At 47.1% G+C, this 21855-nt stretch overlaps 1 protein-coding gene across 1 annotated transcript in view; it reads right to left on the bottom strand.

The window, feature by feature from the left end:
- The window catches only part of SLIT3 (slit guidance ligand 3), a 589227-nt gene that overhangs the window by 39950 nt on the left and 527422 nt on the right, over positions 1 to 21855 (bottom strand). The window contains exons 21-25 of the mRNA XM_026009601.2: positions 15746 to 15814; positions 13949 to 14020; positions 13269 to 13340; positions 4005 to 4076; positions 2139 to 2302 (exon numbers count right to left, since the gene is read on the bottom strand). Coding sequence (XP_025865386.2) covers positions 2139 to 2302; positions 4005 to 4076; positions 13269 to 13340; positions 13949 to 14020; positions 15746 to 15814 — 449 coding nt within the window. The remainder of the gene's footprint in view (positions 1 to 2138; positions 2303 to 4004; positions 4077 to 13268; positions 13341 to 13948; positions 14021 to 15745; positions 15815 to 21855) is intronic.

Raw genomic sequence — 21855 nt, 5'->3', positions numbered from 1 at the left:
CTCCTTGTGCAACCCTTCAATTGGCAGGGAGAAGGAAGAAGTGACCCCAAAAGACACAGCAGTGGTATCAATGATGGATGGTAAACTGCTCAGGCACACGCTGCCTCTAAGACAGTTCTGACTATGTCCTGTTCTCTTCAGCTGTAAGGGCTGGAGGGGTGAATGTCATGATCCCTGCACAGACTTTTGTTGAGATTGGCCCCAGTGTGAGTCTGACCATTTGTGGGTAGGGTGGCCTGATTGAGAGTCTCTACTGGCTGGCTCAACCCTGGCTTCACATTGGAAAAGGGACACTATCTGTTCTGGTTTGCCAGGGATGGAGGAGATTCCCAGGATGCAGAAATTTCACTGCTAAAACCAGGAAGGCCCCAGCCAAACCATAAATGAGTTGGTCACCTTACTGTAGAACCAGCCAAGGTGCTTTTAAATACCCCAGCACGCCCAGGCTGCACCCCACACCAATTTAATCAAAACCTGGAGTGTGGGGCCCAGGCACCAGTAGAAAGCTCCCCAAGTGACTCCAAAACATGCAGCTAAGATTGAGAACCACTGTTTTAGAGTGAGTGGGGCCTCTTTAGCATCAATCAAGTCAGATATGTTGGAAGCAGGAGGAGGAAAATGAAAAATTAGCTTAAAGCCAATGGATTATTTTCTTGCTTTAAGCAGAAACATGAGACACATGAAGTTTATAGGGTAATCAAAGTATATATGTAAATCAAATTCAAGGCTCCAAGAAATGAGCAAAGGACATTAACAGACAAATATATAATACAAATGGAAAGTAAATTTTTGGAAAAAAAAGTTCAGTTTCCCCAATAATCAAAGAAAGATAAAATAGGAGATCCATTTTTTTAAGCCTCTCTAATTAGCAATGAGATGAAATGAGATAAAATGATGCAAAAGTCCCTAAAAAATGCATTCAGATGGTGCTGTTGGGGGCATAAAGTGGTTTACAACCCTTTTTGAAAACCAGTTGGCAATATGCGTGAAGACCTTAAAGATAGATGATCAGATAGTTTGGCTCAGTCATTTCTGTTCTCTGAAGTATTATCTAAAGATGCAATTTTATTTATTTATTTTTAGAGGTGGAGAAGGGAGGGAGGGGGTGAGGAAGGCAGAGGGAGAGGGAAAGAGACCCAGGCCGACTCCATGGTAGATGTGGAGCCTGATGCAGAGCTCAATTTCATGATCTTGAGCTGAAATCAAGAGTTGGACACTCAACCAACTGAGCCACCTAGTAAAGAAAGATCTTTATGCATCGGTGGTAAGGAAACAATTGGAAATACCCAGTGAATACTAAAGGTTCAGAACCAGGAACTAGTGAAAGAAGTTATGGCAGAATTTTATAGCCTGGTGGTCAAGGGTGTGTACTCTGGAATCAGGAAGCCCTGGAAGCCTTCCGACTGTGGTCGTGCGTAGTCACTTAACCTTGGTAAGCCTCAGAGTTCTCATTTTTAAAAATAAGGGTAATACTAAAGTCTACCCCATAGAGAGTTGGGGAATTAAATAAATTAATACTTGGAAAGTGAGAATTAAATGCAATAACCCACAAAAAAGTGCTTAACATCATGCCCAGCACACAAGAACTCAGTAGCGGTTTGTTATCGTAATGATACAGTCAATTAAAATCTCATGTACCAAAAGGTTGCTGTAGTAAAAATGGGAAAATGCTTCTGCTTTAAGGATGGTAGGTAAAGAAATGCAGGTCAGGGCAGCCTGGGTGGCTCAGCGGTTTAGCGCCGCCTTCAGTCCAGGGCGTGATCCTGGAGACCCTGGATCAAGTCCCTCGTCAGGCTCCCTGCATGGAGCCTGCTTCTCCCTCTGCCTGTGTCTCTGCCTCTCTCTCTCTCTGTCTCTCTCTGTGTCTCTTGTGGATAAATAAATAAAATCTAAAAAAAAAAAAGAAATGCAGGTTAAAGATTCTTCTCTACGCAAAACTATGTAGACAAAGAAGGCAGGGAGGAACATGTAGAGATGCCAGCAGAGGGAAGATGACAAAGCATCTGAGTCCCTCTGTGTGGTCCATGGGAGAGCTGGGACTATGGTTGTAGAAGAAACAATTTTTTGAGATGCTCAGCTCTGATGGCTGTCGGAGACAGAGCAGACCCCTAGAGGAGCAGGGGAGAGTCAGCACGTACCTTTGCACTGGAATCGGTGGGTGGGGGTGGTGAGCAGGAGTCTGTCGGCCATGGGCTCGGGGCTACTGCAGCGGGCGATGCCGGGCTCCTTGTACCCCGCCTTCACCCATTCGGACAGCCAGCGCAGACTACAGTCACAGTGGAGTGGATTGGTTCCCAGTGCCCTAGGAGGCAGAGCAAGAAAGAAGTCAGGGACCCCTGCTCAGCTTGGCCCATAGGTTCCATGCCCTTAGCTCTCTGGAAAAGTAGAATTTTCAGACACTGGCTAGATCAGGGGTGTCTGACATGAGGACCAGTGGAGAAGTAGTTTCCACTGGGGCAAAAGCAGTGACTCCAGATTGTACTTCCAACCCCTCCAAATGTTTCCACCCCACTGCAGGCCCTCCCACCTCCAAGGTTTTGCTCTCACCTACCCTGCTAAGATTCAATCCTCAATTCAAGCCCAATCCTAGCCTGTCCAGGATGCTTTTGAACCTTTGGCCACCTGATTATCTGGTTCCCTTGCTCTACTGGAGGGTCCACTGAAGAATGTTCTCTGCATAGATTTTGGTACATAGCAACCTAGGGAGATGCTTCAGATCATGGAAAGGGTTCAGAGCATGCAACCCCTAGATATGCTGCTCTGGCATAGTGACTATTTTGAGCTAAAGGTACTTGAGAAATGGCAGGTGCAGGAGGGGCTCTCTGACCTCCCTCTTTCCACCTAAAAGCAAGTCGTAAAGCTTCCTGTGACAAAGATGCCCTCCTGCATCAAAAAGAGAATATTCTTATCACTAGAGACAGGGAGTCAATGCCAAAATGGACTTGTACAGACAAACCTGCTCAAAGAACCCTGATCTTCTAATAGCCCCTCTGCGTATTTCTTAGCCACTGACCCACAGTGGACTGCCCCATCCCAAGGCCCTTTGTCTTGTCCCAATTTATCATTCCTTGTATAAAGAGGTATATAAACTTTTGGGCCCAATGGCTTCTTTGGGTCTTCATTTTCCATTTGAAGACTCCCATGTACACATAAAAATACCGAATACATTTGTACACATTTCTCCCCTTGCTCTGTGTCAGTCTAATTCTTAGAACAGCCACGGAACCTAAGGGGATAGAAGCCGACTATACCAGTCAGCTTAAAAATGCACAGGAGGGGGACAGCATGGGCCAGTGAAGACCTCTGCACAGGGGTGTCCAGAAAGAAAATACAAGAACTTTTGCTATTTTAAAAATCATATCCTTTAGCATTTCTATTTCTTGAATATTTTATAAGGTGCATACATAATGTATCAGTATCACAGGATATGCATGCAATATGAAAACAATTAAATATGCATAGAGTTAGTATACAGACTCAAAAATGGTCACTGGCCATGTAACAGCTAATGCGTACAGACCTTGGTTTCTCCATGTAAAACAGGGAGGGAGCACCTCAGCAGAGTGGTAGCAACTATGTGCTTTAGAGTCAAGGCAAACCTGGGCTTGAACCAGGGCTCTGCTGCTTACTCGCTGAGAAGCCCTTGGACAAAGTCTTTAGTTCTTCTCAATTTAAGTTTTGCGGTGTATAATAAGGGGATAAATATGCTCTACTGCTGTAAGAAGTAAATGAGATAATTCATCTAAAGTGTTTATCACATAGTAAGAGTTTTATGTTAGTTCTTATTAAACATTTACATTGTTTACATAATTGATGATGCCTCTGACGGTGTTGGAGGCAGAGAACACATGACGTGTACAATGTGAGTACACTGTCCCAGAATGTGCTCTAGGCATCCAGAAAGAGCATATCCTGAAATGTGAACAGTGATGGCGTGGTCTCTGGCACAATAATGATATTCCATCTCAGGTGGGGCCACACCAAGGAGAAGTACGGCTACTTACAGATGGGAAAGAGATGTTAGGTCGCTGAAGGAGCCTTCAGGAACGCTGGAGATATCGTTGCCGTGGAGGGTCCTGAAGCAGAAGCACAGATCGGGGATTAACCCCCCAGTTATAGTTCTGAACTCAGCATTCTCTTGGGGTCCCAGGCTGGCCCAGATGCCCCGCAGTTATGCTCGGAGCCCCACTGCTCTTGGCAGGAGGCGCCTCCTCCTTCTTGACAGGTGTGCAGCTCAGCAGTGGGGACTTTGGGGGCAGAGGGTTTGGGAAAGAAGAGGATGGAGCTTTGAATCTGACAGGCCTGGGATGGAATGAGAAGCCAGTCCCTTTTAGCTGTGGAACACTGGCTAAGTTAACTTTATTCTTCTGAGCCTCCTGAAACACAGAGAGAGACATCTACCTAATGGAGGCACTAGAGAGATACTGGGAAGAACTGTGTCTAACACTAAGTTCTAGAGCCAGGGTGCCTGCCTTCAAATTCTGACCCTGCCACTTACCGGCTGAGTGACTCTGGCCAAAGTTACTTATCTCTCTGTGCCTCAGTTTCCTATCATAAAACGGGAATGAAAGTAAAAAAGATTTGTTGTAGAAGGTGGTTGTGGGTGCACTAATCCATATAAAGCGTAGCATTTTGTATGTGCTAAATAACCATTAATATTTGTGAAAGGGTCCTGAAGAATGGCTGGTACAGATCAATAAATGAGTTCTCTTCATATTCACCTAGAGAAGATTTTGGGGAGATTGAGAAACGTTATTAATCCCAGATCAGGTGATAGAGAGAGGGGAGCAATCAGGTCCTGGAAAGATTCTGTGGAGCTGGACACTCCTCTTCATGGAGCAGGATTTGGTCTTAGCCATGCACATATATGTATCTGGTGCTTGTGTGCATCTGAGTGCATTTTCCGACAGCATGTCCAAGGAGCCAGGCGACCTGCTTGGTATTAATCAGACCTCTCTCCACCTTGTGGTGTGGGAGCTGGGAGCTAGAGTGGTGGTATATATTGCACTTTTAATAAATGCCTAGAGAATAGGTCAGTGAAGAAAACGACATGAACCTTGCTCTGTGCTCATGTAACAACACTAGTAAATCCACAATTCATGGATTATAACCTCCTTTCAAGGACTAATCAACTGCATACAAAAAGTCCCCACACCAATGACTCACTTTGGGTCCGGCCTGTGAAGTGCAAGGTAGGTGAAATTCACAGATACTCAAGGGCTTCTTTAGTGACTACTGCACACTGCTCCCTGTGCTATGAAGGAGCCCTTGTAAAACAAAGGGGCGATTAGAGTTGACCGGGGAAGTGTAAACAGGATAATAACTAATGAATCTGTCCTTTTGTTTTCCTTTTAGCTGATGTTAGTCCGCCCTGGGTTTTGAGCCGAAATACAGATAGAGCTTAATTACACTTAATACAGAACAGGAGCTCTCAAACAGACTGAGTGGAGCTAACACACTAGCAGATTTCTGAGACCCATTCTTAGGGGCTCTGATTCCATGGGTCTAGGTTGGGGGGCCCGAGAGGCTGCATTTCTAACCAGCTCCCAGGTGATGCTCATGCTCTTAGACCTCTCAACCACATTTAGCTGCCCTAGGTTGTCACCCTTGTCACCTCAAGCTCCTTCCCCTTCCCTTTCCCCAGGACAGCAGAAAGAAGGCAACCAGTCCTCAAAAGAGTGTTGGAGGTAGCTTCTCACCTCCCCACATAAGAAGGGGCTAGAAGCACTTCTAACACTTAACCAGTATCATTTAGTCTCGAATGTATGTAGTTATTTATGAATCACATCGGCTCCTGCCTGCTATTAGCTTGGATGACTTCATGGTTGCTTGCTGTTTGGCAAATGTACCCAGCCCCGTTGTTAATCATTTCCGAATGAGGCCTGGGCCCCTGGAGAGGCACGAAGCCCTAATTTAAAAACAACCAAATGACCCAAAGGCAGCTTTGGCGCTGTGACTCCTGCAAGTCACGCTCCCATTTATTACAAGCTGAGCCGCTGAGATCTCCATAAACTGCAGAGTAACGGGGCTGTTATTTACTAGGACAGTGCTGAAAAAATCTGCCTACACTGCAGGTTCTCGCTCCTGGTTTGGCCCCCAGAGAAAGACTCTTGCCGTCCTAAGGGTTGCCAGGGAAGTGGGACAAATGTTCCCTTCCAGGAAGCACTATCCACGGCCCCCAGCCCTGATTTTTCTCTCCTTTTCCTTATACCTCATGGGGGCTGGTGCCAGGCAAGCAACTCTGAACTCAAGAATGACTCATCTTCAAGTGCCTGGGCCTCCCTTTTCCCTGCTGACTCTTATGAGGTGTTAAAGTAAACTTGGGAATTTTGGGATGTGGATGAGGGCATCATTTGGTGTAACATGAAAGCCGGACAATCTTGTGTCACTTCTGAGTTGCTTGAACCTCGGGTCTCCAGATCCCTGGGGGCTCATAGTTTGTATGACACATAGCAGGAAGGACCGTCATCCCATAGGTAGATTGGGGCAGGTGGGTGCATTCTCTTCTGAACAGGCTAAGTCCTTCCCAGGTGACCTGGGGGTTAAGGTCTAGATAAGACTGCCTGGATGTGAGTCCCTATTCTGATCATTGCTGGCTGTGTGATTATCTGATTCAGATGACTTAATCTTTCTGTGCTTCAGTTTCTTATCTCTAAAATGGAGGAATTCTTAGGATCCACTGGTAGTAGATATCTTTTTAGGGGTGTGGGTTGATTGGCATCAATCTCTTTTTGGTAACAGTTCCTCCTTTTTCCGTGGGGGATTCACCCCTCTTCACTTCTGGGTCCAACTGGTTTGGCCTCATGGGCAGAACTGTGGCCCAGGTTGGCCCAGTCAGAGTCACTGAGATTGGTCTGAGGCTCAGTACGTGAGACACTGGTCTAGGCCAATATGAGACATTTCTGGGGCTTTCTCTGGAACTCTCAGGAAAGAGGCAGTTTCATTTTGAGAAGCAGAACAAGGCACATTTTTGATAGTACCATTGGAACACCTGTATCCAGCCCTAGAACACAGTATCTACTACTGAATTTTTCAGTTACCTGTCTTGATAAATTCTCTTCCTGCTTAAGGTGGTTTGAACTGGTTTCCTCCTCCAGTCAGGAAGGGATCTAACATATGGTTTCATAAGCTAGTTGTAAAGATGAAAAGATAGAATGCAAGTGGTTCAGATGGTACAGGACTCGGTACAGAGCCTGCACGTGATGGGCACTCACTCATGTTAGTTGTGATTATGGCTAGCATCCTCCTGACTCCAGCACTCTCTAGGCTCTGGGATGTGTTTTGGGGCCAGTCCTTTCAATGTATTCCCCAAACCAGTGGAAGCCTGAAGCTATGCAGTCTATACGTTGCAAAGGCAGCATCGAGTCCCATGACAGATTCCTGGACTAGAGAAGAGACACACTGGGATTTGGGCAGAGTGATCTAGGCCCATCACTTTCCTGCCCCTGTTTCTTTCTGCCACTATTTATTTATTTATTTATTTATTTATTTATTTATTTATAATTTTTATTTATTTATGATAGTCACACAGAAAGAGAGAGAGAGAGAGGCAGAGACATAGGCAGAGGGAGAAGCAGGCTCCATGCACCGGGAGCCCGATGTAGGATTCAATCCCGGGTCTCCAGGATCGCGCCCTGGGCCAAAGGCAGACACTAAACCGCTACACCACCCAGGGATCCCCTCTTTCTGCCACTTTTTTTTTTTTTTTTAAGATTTTTTTTTTTTAAGATTTTTATTTATTTACTCATAGAGACACAGAGAGAGAGAGGCAGAGACACAGGCTCCATACAGGGACCCCGACATGGGACTCGATCCTGGGTCTCCAGGATCACACCCCAGGCTGCATGTGGTGCCAAACCGCTGCGCCATGGGGGCTGCCCGTTTCTGCCACTTTTTAATTCTCATCAAAGGAATTTCTGGGCCGTGTCCCTACAATCCTCAAGGAAAGTCTTAGATGGGTGGCAAGGAAAAGAGAGAACTTCTGCCTGGGAAGGATGGAATGTGGTGGAAGGAGCACTGGACTAGGAGCTGAGAGCTGGGTTCCAGTCCTGATTATGCTCCTGCCTTGGGCTAGTCTTCAGCATTGCTTCCTGCTCCCACCCTCAGAAGCCACACTCTTCCCACACCTGTGACTCCTGGGGGTCCCCATTTGTCTAAGGAATTCATATTTTCCCTGCCTAGGAAAATTTTTTCCCTGCCACTCCCCACACACTTAGGTAACTCCCACTGGCTTCTCAAGACAGCCTTGGGAGTAGTGATTCAGAGAGCAAATGATCTTGGGTTCAAATCCCTACTTTATTCCCTACTGGTTGTGTCACTTTGGCAAAGTGACTCAACCTTGTGCCTCTGTTTCCTGGTCTGGAGGATGGGGATAACAGTAGTACATTCTTCAGAGAGTTGATATGAAAAGTGGGTATGATAATGTAACTAAAGCATGTAGCCCAGGCAAGGTTTAATAAATGTCAGCGGTGATTACTATTATCCTCTTGGAAAACCCTTTTGGATGGATGGCAAAAACTGGGTCCCATGTATTCCTATGGCTTCTCACAGGTACCACCATGTGTGGCAGTAGCTTATCTACTTGCCTGTTTCCCCTTCTAGACCATGAGCTCTCTAGCTCTCTAGGACAGAAACTATGTTTCATTATTTTCTTCTCCAGTGTTTAGCACAGAATTTAACTCATAGTTGGCATTAGTAAAGGATGAATAAGTTAATGTTTGGCAAGTCATTTGAATCTGTCTCCTTATCTCATAAATAAGAGAAGTTTGGATAGGATACTTTTTTTGAAGATTCTATTTATTTATTTATTTATTTATTTATTTATTTATTTATTTATTTATTTATTTATGAGAGAGAGAGAGAGAGAGAGAGAGAGAGAATGAGCAGGGGGAGGAGTAGAGGGACAAGTGAATCCCTCCTGAGCAAGGAGCCCGATGCAGGGCTTGATCCTAGAACCTCAGGCCATAGTCAGACACTTAACTGAGTCATAGGTTAGGATAGTTTCTAAGACTCACTTCCCATTTCTAAAATTCAAAATTAATTTTATTTTTAGGTAGCACTGAAAGGCCAAACCCGGAGCAGGGTTTGGAGGCCAATAAGGAATCACCTTTTGGCTTTTGGCTCAGCAGAATTGTCTAATGTTTAACAGCTGGTCAAAAATGGAGTGAGGTTGGGGTGCTTGGGTGGCTCAGTCATTTAAGTGTCTGTCTTGGGTTCAAGTCATGATCCCAGGGCCTAGGTTCAATGTTCCTGCTCAGTGGGAGCCTGCTTCTCCCACTCCCTCTGCCTCTCCCCTGGCTCGTGCTCTTTTGCTCTCTCTCAAATAAATAAATGAAATATTTTAAAAAATGAAGTGGGATTGGGGTGCCTGGGTGGCACAGTTGGTTAAACATCACATGGTGATTTTGGTTCAGGTCATGATATCAGGATCTTGAGATCAAGCCCTGAGTTGGGCTCTGCACTGGATGTGGAGTCTGCTCAAGATTCCTTCTTTCTCTGTCCCTCCCCTTGTTCTCTCTCTAAAAAAGAAAGGAAGGAAGGAAGGAAGGAAGGAAGGAAGGAAGGAAGAGGAAAGGAAAGAAAAAAAAGAAAGAAAAGAGAGAGAGAGAAAGGAAGGAAGGAAAGAAGGAGAAATGGAGTGAGGTTATCTGGAAAGGGAGCAAGCTCTTGGTTTCTAAAGGTAATCAAGCAAAGGGCACTGGAACCCTTTGCAGAGATGCTGTAGGGAGGACCTATGCAATCATTAAGTCAGGGATGAACAGCCCCATGTACATAAATAGCAAGCACAATCCACCTTCAGGGATGAGGGGCTAAAAATACTGAGGATGATGAATAATAATCTTACTTCTTCCCTTAGGAGCACACACTGAAGCTAACTGATTCCAGGTGGCCCTCCTGTGGCTGGGGCTGGGGAGTGACAGTTGGGACCACACACACACACACACACACACACACACACACACACACACACACGGCATGTGGCTCAGTGTGGGACAAAGATCAAGGAACACAGAGATCCCTGAAGAAGAACTAGAATGCCCATGAGAATGTTCTCTTCTAACTATTTTTAGATTAGGAGCAAACTAAGAAAAGCAAATTTTCACCCAATGTTTTGTACTCAGGGTTCCCTGAAAACTCTCTCATTTCAGAAATGTATTCATATCCACCAACACACACACACTCATTCATTCACTCACTCACTCACTCACTCACTCACTCACTCACTCACTCACTCACAGTCTCTCTCTCTCACTCTTTAAATTGTCAGGTCTTTCTAGAATACATTTGGCTTTTGTCTTTGGCTAAAACTGATGCTCATTCTCTTTCCTCACCCCCAATTGCTAGCATTCTTGGATCTCTGGTCATTTCCAAAATCTTCATCAAAGTAAAGAAACTCTTTAGAAATGAGAAAAGAATACACAAACGCTCAAGTGCAGTTGTAGATATTATAGCTCTTGATTTCAAAAAAACCTACCTTTTCCCCTTAGCTCTCTAAATTGTGAATATCCCACTGTATTCATTCATCTTTAATTCCGCCTTCTTTATTACAGAAACAACTTCACATTAGCAGTTAGCTATCAGTGATTTTTTCATTTGTCTAGGTTCTCTTATAGTTCTTTTTCATAGTTATAAATATATGCAAGTTATAATATATATATCTATTAGGTTTAGTTTTCTACTGTAAGGCTAGGTGGTAAACACTTCTCTACACTGCTACCTCATTTCCATCTTTACCTCTTTTAATAATTGCCCTTCATTGACTGGCTACGTTATGCTTTCCTTAAACATTTCCCCACTGTGGCTCTTGTAGGTACTATTTAAGATGTGGGTTAAAAATAACAGAGCAACCGAGATCTTAATGCAGAGAACTTTTCCCTCATATTGTATTATCCTTTAGCATAAATTCCTAGCTGTGCAATTATGGGGGAAAAGGATACAAATATCATAAAAGAAACATAGTCCATAAACATTTTTATTTTTCCTGAATTGGTCTTTATGCAGAAAATGGTTGCTCCCCACTGAGGTAGATGGTTGCAATGAGGGCCTCTAAGACCACTTATTATCTATGAGATCCCATGATTCTAAAATGATGACGCTATAAGCCTACTACTTTTTAATTCAAGAAGCAAGCATAAGCATGTGGTATGTTGATGTGTGCTCCTGACAAACTAATGAGAACATTCTGGAGTGGGACAGAGGAGGTGCATAGGGAGCAGGAAACCCCCGGTGATGTTCATTCCACCACCCTGGGAGACCAGATAATTTTAGTATATGTGCTGCCGCAGCGAGCACGTGGAAGACCAGACAAATGGACAGGCAAGCATTCTTGGTCTCCCTCCCTTTTATATGCTGGGTTGCCCCACCAGAACCACTCTAATTATAAACGTATGCACACAGATCCCATGAAAATTAGCAGAGCCCCGGGCCCCTGGCAGCAAACCCATGCAGAGAACTGGAAGAGTAGGAAGGGAGACAATAGGTTGGGATTGAGGAGGGATGATGGAAAGTAGGAGGGCACAGCAGGTCCAGCCCCAGCCCCAGCCAATGAGACCAGCCCATCTCCCATTGTGTTCAACTGGAAACAGGGAAATGGTTCTGCTGATGTTTCCATTCTCAAACTCCCCAGAGAAGGTGGATAATAAATAAGTGACAATAACAGATTGCACACTGTCAGCGCGGGCACTTCTTTGCCCCGAGAGAATTGATTTTTAATAACAGCGCAGATGACATGTGGCGGGAGTTGTCGCTGACACCAGTGTTTTGTGAGCTTCAATAAATCACATCAGCCTGGAGGCTCTGGAATGGACGGGCTCATTGGGTGCTGTCTGCTGATTGCAACTAGGTCCTGAGAAGGGGCCTCGGGCTCTGTGTCAGGAGGCTGGAGTCTGCAGCCTCTTGACTGCTGGATTTTGGGTCAGTTACATCCTAGGCCTCAGTTTTCCCATCTTTAAAATGGGCATAATCTCCTCAATCTCACAGCCCTGTTGCAAAGGGTTATATGAGGCAATGGCCATGAAAAGTGGCATTTCTGTCCTCATGAGGATATCATTTAAAGAACCCCCTTTGCCAACAAAACATGCAAGATGACAAGGCACAAAAATCAGGTGACAGTAGGGCCCGGGGTGGGGGTGGCAGTGAAGGGCCATTCCTGTTCTTGTAAGGTAATAACAAATAATGGTAATAACAAATTCATATTTATAACGTGTTTACAGGAATGCCTGATGTCTGCCTTTGGCTCAGGGTGTGATCCCGGGGTCCTGGGATCAAGCCCTGCATCGGGCTCCCTGCAGGGAGCCTGCTTCTCCCTGTGCCTATGTTGCTGCCTCTCTCTCTGTGTCTCTCATGAATAAGTAAATTTTTAAAAATCTTTAAAAAAGTAATATAAAGTGTTTACCATGGGCCAGAGCTGTGCTAAATGCCATATATATAGCATCTCATTTAAACCTCATAAAACCCTGTAAGGTCATTACTACCTGGATTTTTACAGAAGACACACAGCTAGGGAGGGGCAGAGCCACATTTGGAAAGCAGGTAGACTCCATGCCATCTTGTCCTTACTTGGAGCTCACCTGCCTCAGTGGCTGCCCCGTTGCCTGTGTAGGACAGGGCGAGGCAGGTGTCAAACGGTGACAGGTGGGGGCCAGGAGTGGAGGCTGCATGGCCATGTAGGAATATAGATAGGAGCCCTGGAAAGGCAGGTCTTTCCATCTTCCAAGAGAAATTAGGAATTAGGATTTGTATGAGAAGCCTCCTGAGGATTAAGTGTTGGCAACTTATTAAAGCTTTGTTTTTTTTGAAAAGATAGTCTGTACCAATGAATGGTACAATTGCTAACCCATTGCTGTCTGTGAGCTGAACCAGGTCTCTGGGCTTCTAGTTTGTGACTTGGGTACACAGGTCTCATTTCCTCGCAGAGGTTCACTGTGTCTACACTGCCCTGCTAAGGCCAGAGGGCCCAACAGTGGAGTGATATCAGCACAGTGGCCACAAGCCACACACTGTGCTCCCCTAGGGAGCAGAATACAGCTGCATATGCTGATCCCCACCGGGGAGGTGCCACTGATCTCACTGAGCACAAAAAGGAGAAACTCAGAGTGGCTTGTGATTTGCTCTGGGTCCACACGTGGTAGTGGGCTAGCTCACTCCTGAGCCAGGAGGAGTGCTGGTTTGGGGAGATGTGTGTGGGGGGGAAGAGGAGCACTCAGTACTGCCTGCTGTTACTTGGTGAAGCCCAGGTAGAAAGCAGGGCTCCGAGGTGAGGTACTCACAGCACTCGGAGAGACCGCAGCCCGTCAAAGGCGTGGATGGGGATACACCGCAGCCGGTTGTAGCTCAGGATCCTGTGGGAGAAGACACAGCTGTGCTCCTGGCCATTGCTCTTCTCAGCTATTTGTGGGTGTACTGTCCACACTGTGGACCAGTCAAAGCAAGTGGTTTCTTTATCTTCCTAATTTTAATATACTGACAAAGAGCATCCCCACAATAAAGGGAGGAGAAACGCTCCAGAAAGTTCACAGGTGTTGCCTCCCCCATGTCCTCTCGTGTTCCATGGCAGGCTGGCCTCCTAACCAGCTTTGCCATCATCTCCCTCTATTGTCAGACGGTCAGTGCTCACAAGGTGCCAAGCTAATGGGAACTAAATGGATCTGAGCAAAATATAATTGTGTAGGGAAACCCTCCATTGGGAAAGAAAATTCACAAACCACAGAAGGTATTCCAAAGAGGGCCTTCTTCAGAAGTATTGGTTCCTCTCTAACTGCCCAGACAGTAGAGTTCTCAACTACTTTATTTTCCTTCTGATGATTAAGGGCTGCTCTACGTGGGGGCAGCCATAGCCCTCAGGATTACTAGAGCAGAGAACAGAGGCCTGAGGGGACAGGGAGAAAAGGACAGCCACAGGCCACTCACTGCCAGGCCCATGTCAGACACAGCACCCCACTGTACTCACAGGGTGGAGAGGTGAGACATGTTACTGAAGGTGTAATTGGTCAGCACGCCAATGCTGTTGTTGCTCAGGTCGCTAGGAAAAGTAAAACAGAAGGGTCACACTTTACTGTTAGTTACATCTGTAGTGGGTCATTCCCAACTTTCCCACATTTGTGTAAGCCTGCTATCCATCCATCCATCCATCCATCCATCCATCCATCCTCCATCCATCCACTCACCCATCTATTCATCTATCTACCCATTCATCCAAACGTACATTTTTTCCTTCAAGATTTATTCACTCATTTGAGTATTTGTTGTTCATTCATCCACCCATCCATTCACCTGGTCAACCATTCAATTACAAGTCTATCTGTCCATTTCATCCTCCCAGCCAGACATAATGTGTGAGATCTCTCCTTATTCTAGTGCCATTTTTCCCAGGTCAGTCCTTCCTTTCACTATTCCTCTCTCACTTCTGGCATTCATTCGTTCCATCTTATCAGGGGGAACGAAGTTGGTGGGGGTGTAGTTTTTTGCCCACAACAACCTCTAGTTGTAGTTCTCTGCAGGGGTAAATATCTCAAGGAGTGGTTTTCAATAGTAGCTGCGCATTAGAATCCCCTGGAGAGTGTTTACATTCTCTGATGCCTGGGTTCTGTGTCCAGATATTCTGGTTTATAAATCAAATATTCTGATTTAATTGCTTGAGCATGGTTTGGAGCAGGAGTATTAAACAAACAAACACATTAATCAGCTGAGGTTGAGAACCACTGAGAACCCCAGAGTGGTTCTCAGGGCACTTTTGCTTCCCCAGTGACATGTGGCAATGTCTGGAGATATTTTTGGTTGTCACTACCCCGTGATGGATTCTACAGGCATCTCATGGGCAGAGGCCCCAAGATACTGCTAAACATCCCACAGTGTCCACCACAGCCCCACAACCAAGAATGATCTGGCCCCAAATGCCCCCAGGATTGAGGTGAAGAAATCTCATCTAGAGGCTGGTTTGGGGGATGTTTAGGAAGCCAGGCTGAATGAGGGGACAGGTGGCTTTCTGCCACTTTTCTTCAGTAGCCCCACTTTCCCAAGGGCAACAGTGATTCATTCTGAAAGAACTCTCACTCCCCACCCCCTGACCCCGCACTGTGGACTGGCTTCCTGCCCCCTGAGCAGCCAGGGTGATCTTCCAATGACCACTCACCCAAGGAATGGTTTTGTACCCTTATGGGTCCCATCTTGGCAAGGCAACGAGGCTGTCAAGGGACAATGCTCATAGACCACCCAGTTCCTAGACATCCCCCACCCAATACCCTGCAGCCTTGCTTTCATTTGGAAGTTTTCCTGGATTTTGGCAGACTTGGAGCCACTAGGAGCTACCACCTGAAGGAACCTCAGTTTGAACCATATACTTGGAACATTTTTTAGGCAACTGGAAGAGAAAGAAGCAATGCCCACTTAAGCTTTTGGCAAACCTCAGTGCAGCCACAGCTTGCAAGAAACTGGAAACTGAGGAGTCTCAGGATTTAATTGGGGCCCCAGAAAATCAGAGGCTCTCTCACCTCTCCCTAAGCCAAGAAGCAGGTGATGTGGATGGTCAGTGATCCCAGACTCTGGGTATTTCTGTGTCTAGTTCTCACTGGTATGACCTGGCACAGCAGACTGGCTCATACCTCCCACCTACCTCTCTCTGTTCCACCCCGGGAGAAAGTGCAGGAATATGGTGAAGCCTGCAGACCATCCTCCCTTACCCTCCACATGTTTTCTGAGATCCCCAGGAGAGAACACTAAATGTCCCACCCGATGCCGGGCTCCTTACATAAGTGTCAGGTGGCGGAGGGCAGACAGCTCCCTGGGCACGGCTGTTAAGTGGTTTCCTTCCAGGTACCTGAAAGAGAGATGTGGAGTGAAGCCTGGTCAAGAGGCACTGCACACACTGTCCTTTCTGAAAGACCCCTCCTCTGACCTTCTGGGCTAACTTGGGCCTCTGTTTTACTCTCTCATAGTTCCTCCCCCCCCCCCCATCAAAGCACAGACTGCATTTGTCACTTATTATTTATTTGTGTGATTATTCAACTAATGACATTTTTTCCTCACTGGACTGCTATACTCCGTGATGGCAGGGCTGTTGCCTAAAACTGTCCGGTGTTGGATCTGCCAAGAGTGTGTATGGAGTTGGCATGCAGTAGGTGCCCAATAAATATTTGTTGAATGAATAAAGCACTCACTCTGTACCCAGCCTTCACAATACTCTCAAATGGCAAGTTTTCACAGTTGAGGAAGCAATTTCAGAGATGTTAAAACACTTGCCCAAGGTCACACAGCGAGTGAGTGGCTGAGCTAGGATTTGAACCCAGGTCTCTCTAAAGTCTCACCACAGTTCCATTCAGCCTCTACTTAGCTACTGGGGAGCATGGGAGAGCTGAGTCACGATTCATGCTAAGAACCCTAAATCTGTATTGTGTATCTCTGATGTGCCCCTGGAAGCTGAGGAGAAAGGGTGTGCTCTTGGAGCATTGTGCTGTGGTTCCCAACAGGATGGCTGCCTGTGGGAGGGGACAGCGGTTCGGACTGGGACGTACCAACAGATGGAGACTCCTCCTGGATAGGCAAAGGCTGAGCCTAGACCTGTCTGGACTTTAGGGTCCTGCACAGACTTGCTCACCTAGGCTGAGGCCACCTCCTTAGACACTCGAGTGTGCTTGAGGATAAGAGAAGGAAGTCTCATTTTGATCATGAATTACAAAAGTTATTACTACCCTCAAGAGGTGACACAGGCTAATTTATTCACTCTCATCCTGTGGTAAACCCCTTCCCCCTGGGCTTCCTCTTGTTCTTGGGACAAAATTACAAGAACTTTTTTTTTTTTTTTTAAATTACAAGAACTTTTAAGATGGCTTACAACATCCGGTCTGGTCTCCTGTGCGAATCTCCCTTGACATAAGGCCCCCATACCTTCCTCTCGGTGCTGGTGTCCACTAGTGCAGGGTCTGCCTTAAGCTCCAAGAGGGCCTACCTCTGTCTTTATCTCTAGTCTAGCACTTCCCAAACTTTAACATATGTACACATCACCTGAGATATTGCTAAAAAGCAGATTCTAATATAGTGGGTCTGTGTCAGGTTGGAGAGTCTGCATTTCATTCATTCATTCATTCGAGACAGAGAGAGAGAGACAGAGACAGAGAGAGGCAGAGAAATAGGCAGAGGGAGAAGCAGGCTTCCTCTGGGGAGCGTGATGCGGGACTTGATCCCAAGACCAGGATCATGCCCTGAGCCAAAGGTCAACCACTGGGCCACTCACGTGTCCCTAAGTCTGCATTTCTAACAGGCTCCTGCATAAGGATGGGAACTGCTGGTCCACAGGCTGCATTTTGAGTAATGAGCTGCTGGAACACCAGCTGGCATCCAGTAGACCCACCACCAAATGACTGAATGGGATGAAATGGGTTAAAATAGGATATGAGTCAGTTTGTCAATGACCAAACCAGGCTTAGCTTTGAGGACAAGTTGGAAGGGGTGTTTTCTTAAGTTTGGGCCAAGTGACTTTATTTCCAGGGCTGGCCCCTGAGAATCATCATGGCCCAGGGCACTGGGCAGGACCCCATATGGTCTGAGGTTGCCATGGCATGTCAGATTACTTCCCTTTGGTCCTTAATCCTTTGTTGTGTACCTATTATGTGTTAAGAACTATGCTAGAGGAGGGGGTAGATACAAAGATGAACCAGATCCCATTTCTGCCTTCAGGGAGCTTGATCATCTGGCCTAAAATTCAGCCACATACACTTAGATGGTGCCCTCAGGCAGAGGAGCTAAGAGAAACATATTCACCGATGCGTTCATTTATTCAGGCAGAAATCTTTATTGGGCAACTGCAGTGTGTATACACTGTGTATATACCAGCGTGTATACACTCGTGAAGAAGACAAGCGTGCTGCCTACTTTCTGGCATTTAAGAATCTAACATGGAGAGGGAAGGGGAGGGAGTGGGAGGGAGAGGGGAAGAGAGGGGTGGGGAGAGAGAGAGGAGGACATACACAGAAAACAACATAGATTACAAACTGTGCAGGCCAGCGAGGCGGGTCTGGTGGGGAAAGGGAGCCGGGCAGATCACGCTGAAGCCCTGGAGGTGGCTTTATCCCAAGTGCAGGGAGTGACTGCAGACAGGTGCAGGAGCTGGTGTCACAGCTTACCCTGCTTCACCCTTCTGCTCTGCCCTGAAGGACGGGTGGCAGGGCATTCACATGCTGTGTGGACACTGGCCCTGTGGCTCAGCAGTGGTGGTGAGGAGCAGGCATGAAGACCTTCTAGACTTCTCCTCTGGACAGGGAGGTTCTGTGGGGGTGGCAGGATTCTGGGGTCTGTGCAGGCTGATGGAGGGGAGGACAAGTCATGTCGGACCACCTTGCCCACAGGGAGTGTTTTGTGGACGGTGTGGCAGGGAGGGAGGGAGGGAGGGAGGGAGGAAGGGGGAAAGGCAGGGGAAGAGGGAAGAGGGAGGAGCTGGATGAATGAGCAGGGCTGGTGGGGAGTGTGCTGGTTCAGGGAGCATCTCTGCTGGAGGGAGGCTAATTAACCACGAGGGAGCCACTTGAAGGGGTCTAGCCTCGGGCTGGCAGTGATATCTCCCCCTCTCCCATGCTGCTTATCCTCTCACTCTTGTTTGTTTGTTACAACTACTTAGCAAACTTGAGGCATCTAAAACGAAACCCAGACTAAGATGCCATAACACCAAGTCTCCCTGCTGGGATGTTTACAGAAGGCCTCATGACAAGCACATCCGAAGCAAGTTACCTAAGCTCACAGACCACAGAGTGACAAGGAAAATAACAAAACAGAAACAAAGGTGCAGAATCTAGTGCTCTGGGACAGAGAGACTCTGGTCTGTTATCCAATCCTCTACAGAGGGGGCCATATTTTGCTGGGTGTTTTGTCCATCTGGTTGAACACTGAGGCTCAGAGAAGGGAGGAGTGAGTCCAAGAGCCAGGATCTAAACTCAGGTCTGCTGGGTTGCATAGCCCAAGCAGTCAAACCCATGTGATTTCAACTCTACCTGGAGCTCCTTATTTTCACCTTTGGCCACCACTGTCCTGAGAGGATTCGCCCGACCACATAATTTAGTCTGTCACCTCTGCTAGGACATCAGCTGCATGCAGCAGGGATTTGGGCCACTTTTGTGTCCTGCTGCATTCCCAGAGCATAGTGTAAGGCTCAGCACGTAGCAGGACCTCAAATATTTACTGAATGAGTGAATGAATGAATGAAGAGAAGGGCTGTTTGTAGGACCCTGGATTAAACAAACAAAAACTTACAAGGGTTTCAAAGGATGCCCTGTGCCTGGCCCATGTCCATCTGTAAGGGAGGCCATGCTCTATTGATGCCTGCATTTGCTCAACAGTTGAATGAACATCTAAAATGACCCCTGGAATTCAGGGATGCTGACAGCATCCTCAGCTGACACAGGGAGGTCCTGGGGGTCCTGGAGGATGGGCAACATGACACAGATGCTTCTGGAGCCTCTGGTTCTGCTGTTTCAGCCTGGCTTTGATGGGTGCTCTGCTGATGCTGACTGGATCAGCCTTGCCCCTGTTTAAAATCCTTCCCTGGCTTCCACTGCTTGCTAGAAAAGGACTACCCATCCTGTCCAAATCCTTCCAAGCTGTCTGTAGCCTGTCCTGAAATCAGTCAAGGTTCTCTAGGAAAACAGACCAGTTGGAGAGATACACACACACACACACACACACACACACACACACACACACATATAAATGTATGTACAGAGGGAGAGGGAACTTGTTTTTTAAAAATTTTAAAAAGATTTGAGGGAGAGAGAGAGAGTGCTCATTCACAGAGGGAAGGGCAGAGGGGGAGAGACAATCTCAAGCAGACTCCCCGCTAAATGCAGAGCCTGACGTGGAGCTCAACCCCAGAACCCTGAGATTATGACCTGAGCCAAAACTGAGAGTTGGCTGCCCAACCGACTGAGCCACCCAGGCACCTCATGAGAGAATTTACTTTGAGGAAGGGCTAGCAGGTTGGAACCTCAAGTATGATTTCTGTGTTACAATCTTAAGGCAGAAATCCCCCTTCTACCTTCTACAGAAAGCTCAGTTTTTTTTGTTTTTGAGGTCTTCTACTGATTATATGAGGCCTACATCCACATTATTCTGGGTAATCTCCTTTACCTACTTGCATGGACAAAATACCTTCCAGGTAACATGTAGCTAGTATTTGCCCAAACAAGTGGCCCCCCCCTGCCCAGTCAAGCTGACACATCAAATTAACAGTCCCAGGCCCTGCCTCCCCTTCCTGTTCACCCCACAGCAAACTCTCCGTTGGCTTCAGCCCCGCCCCCCGAATGCCCCAGGTTCCTTTTGGGGGGCAGGTCTCGGCACATGCGTGCCCCTCCTCTCCCTCCTTGCTAGTTCACTCCAACGGTTGCTCAGAACTCAGCTCGAGCACTGCCTCCCCAGCGCCATCTCCCACACCCACTGGGGACAAGACAAGCTACTCAGCCCAAGCTTTCGGTGCATTTTCTTCACAGCATCTCACCCCCCTGTGACATCCAAGAGTGAGTCTGTGATGAGCGGGCCAGAACGGTGTCTGCTGTGCTCACTGCAGCATCCCGGTACGCTGGCTGGCAGTAGGAGATGCTCAGGAAACACCATCTGTGTGATGCGAGCCCCGGAGGTCCCCAGGGAGCGCTGCATGTGGCACTGTAGGGCCGAGGGGGACCCGTGTGGGAGCCACTCTAGGTGCACCATGTCCCTGGCAACCTGGTGCTGCAGCTCAGAAGACGTGGATTCAAACGGCTTCACCTCACAAATACAGATGTGGCTGTGAGGGAAAGCTCTTTGTGCAAAGCCCTTCATGAAGACTGAACTCCAAAGTTGCCTGTAGCCTGCAGCCCAGGCCCCAGAGGGACGCTTTCAGAAGACTGCACTCCTGCCCTGCCAGCCTCAGAACTCTCAGAGCCTCTCCAGCAGGTCCCTGCCTCTCTAGCAACCTTAGTGTTGATCTGCATTTAAATGCTCCGTTTTAGCCAGAGCATGAGCACAGGAGGACGTGTCTGCGTCTCATGAAAATCCACACAGAGCTCTAGCGAATGGATGCTCCTCCTTTCTGTTAGGAGTTTTGCGGCGCTGACAAGTGCTATACAAAGAACTCTCGGACCTGCTGAATGGTGAAGAAGGGCAGCCACCTTCCAGGAGCCCCCACTCATGGCCAGGGCTTCCGCCAGGGGCCTGGGATGATGTGGTTCTAGCTCAGCAGTCAGCAGCCCAGGTTCACACCCTGGCTCCACTAGCTGATAGCTGTGTGACCTTGGCAACTTACTTAACCTCTCTGAGCTTGCATTTCACCTGTAAAAGGGGGCTTATCATGATCATCCCCTTGAAGTGATTAAATGAGTCTCTATGGAAAGCTCTTGGAGCAGTTCTTGGTACAGCAGTCTTCAGTGTGTTTTGAACATGAATGTGTGTGCATGTGTGCGCACGTGCGTGCGCGCACACACACACACACACACACACACACACTCACCCTCCACCCAATAATACATATGAATATCGGGAAACCCATAGTGATCTCCTTGTTGTCTATTCTCTATTCTCCTTCCAGAGTAATATTTCTAAAATGAGAATCACATCATGTCACTTTCCTGCTTAAAATTCTTCCTTGGCTCCCGCATTTCTCCTGGGATAAGGAGTCAGCCCTCACCACAGCCTACAAGAACGACAGATCCCTTCTTGAGTTTTCAGTACACACCAGTCTCTTTCCCAGTCTCTTTGCTGTGTCACGTGGTCTTCTTGGTCTCTTGACTTTAAGATCTTTCCATCTTTGGGTTATCATAAAACATTTTCTTTCTTTATACTGCTTTCCACATCCTGCCTGCACCCCCTTTTCCTGGGGAAACACTATTCTCCGTCCTATCT

The sequence above is a fragment of the Vulpes vulpes genome, chromosome 4 (genome assembly GCF_048418805.1).
Source record: "Vulpes vulpes isolate BD-2025 chromosome 4, VulVul3, whole genome shotgun sequence".
Classification (NCBI taxonomy): Eukaryota; Metazoa; Chordata; class Mammalia; order Carnivora; family Canidae; genus Vulpes; species Vulpes vulpes.
Note: the sequence above shows the minus strand (reverse complement) of the source record. Positions and strands in the feature narration are given on the sequence as shown.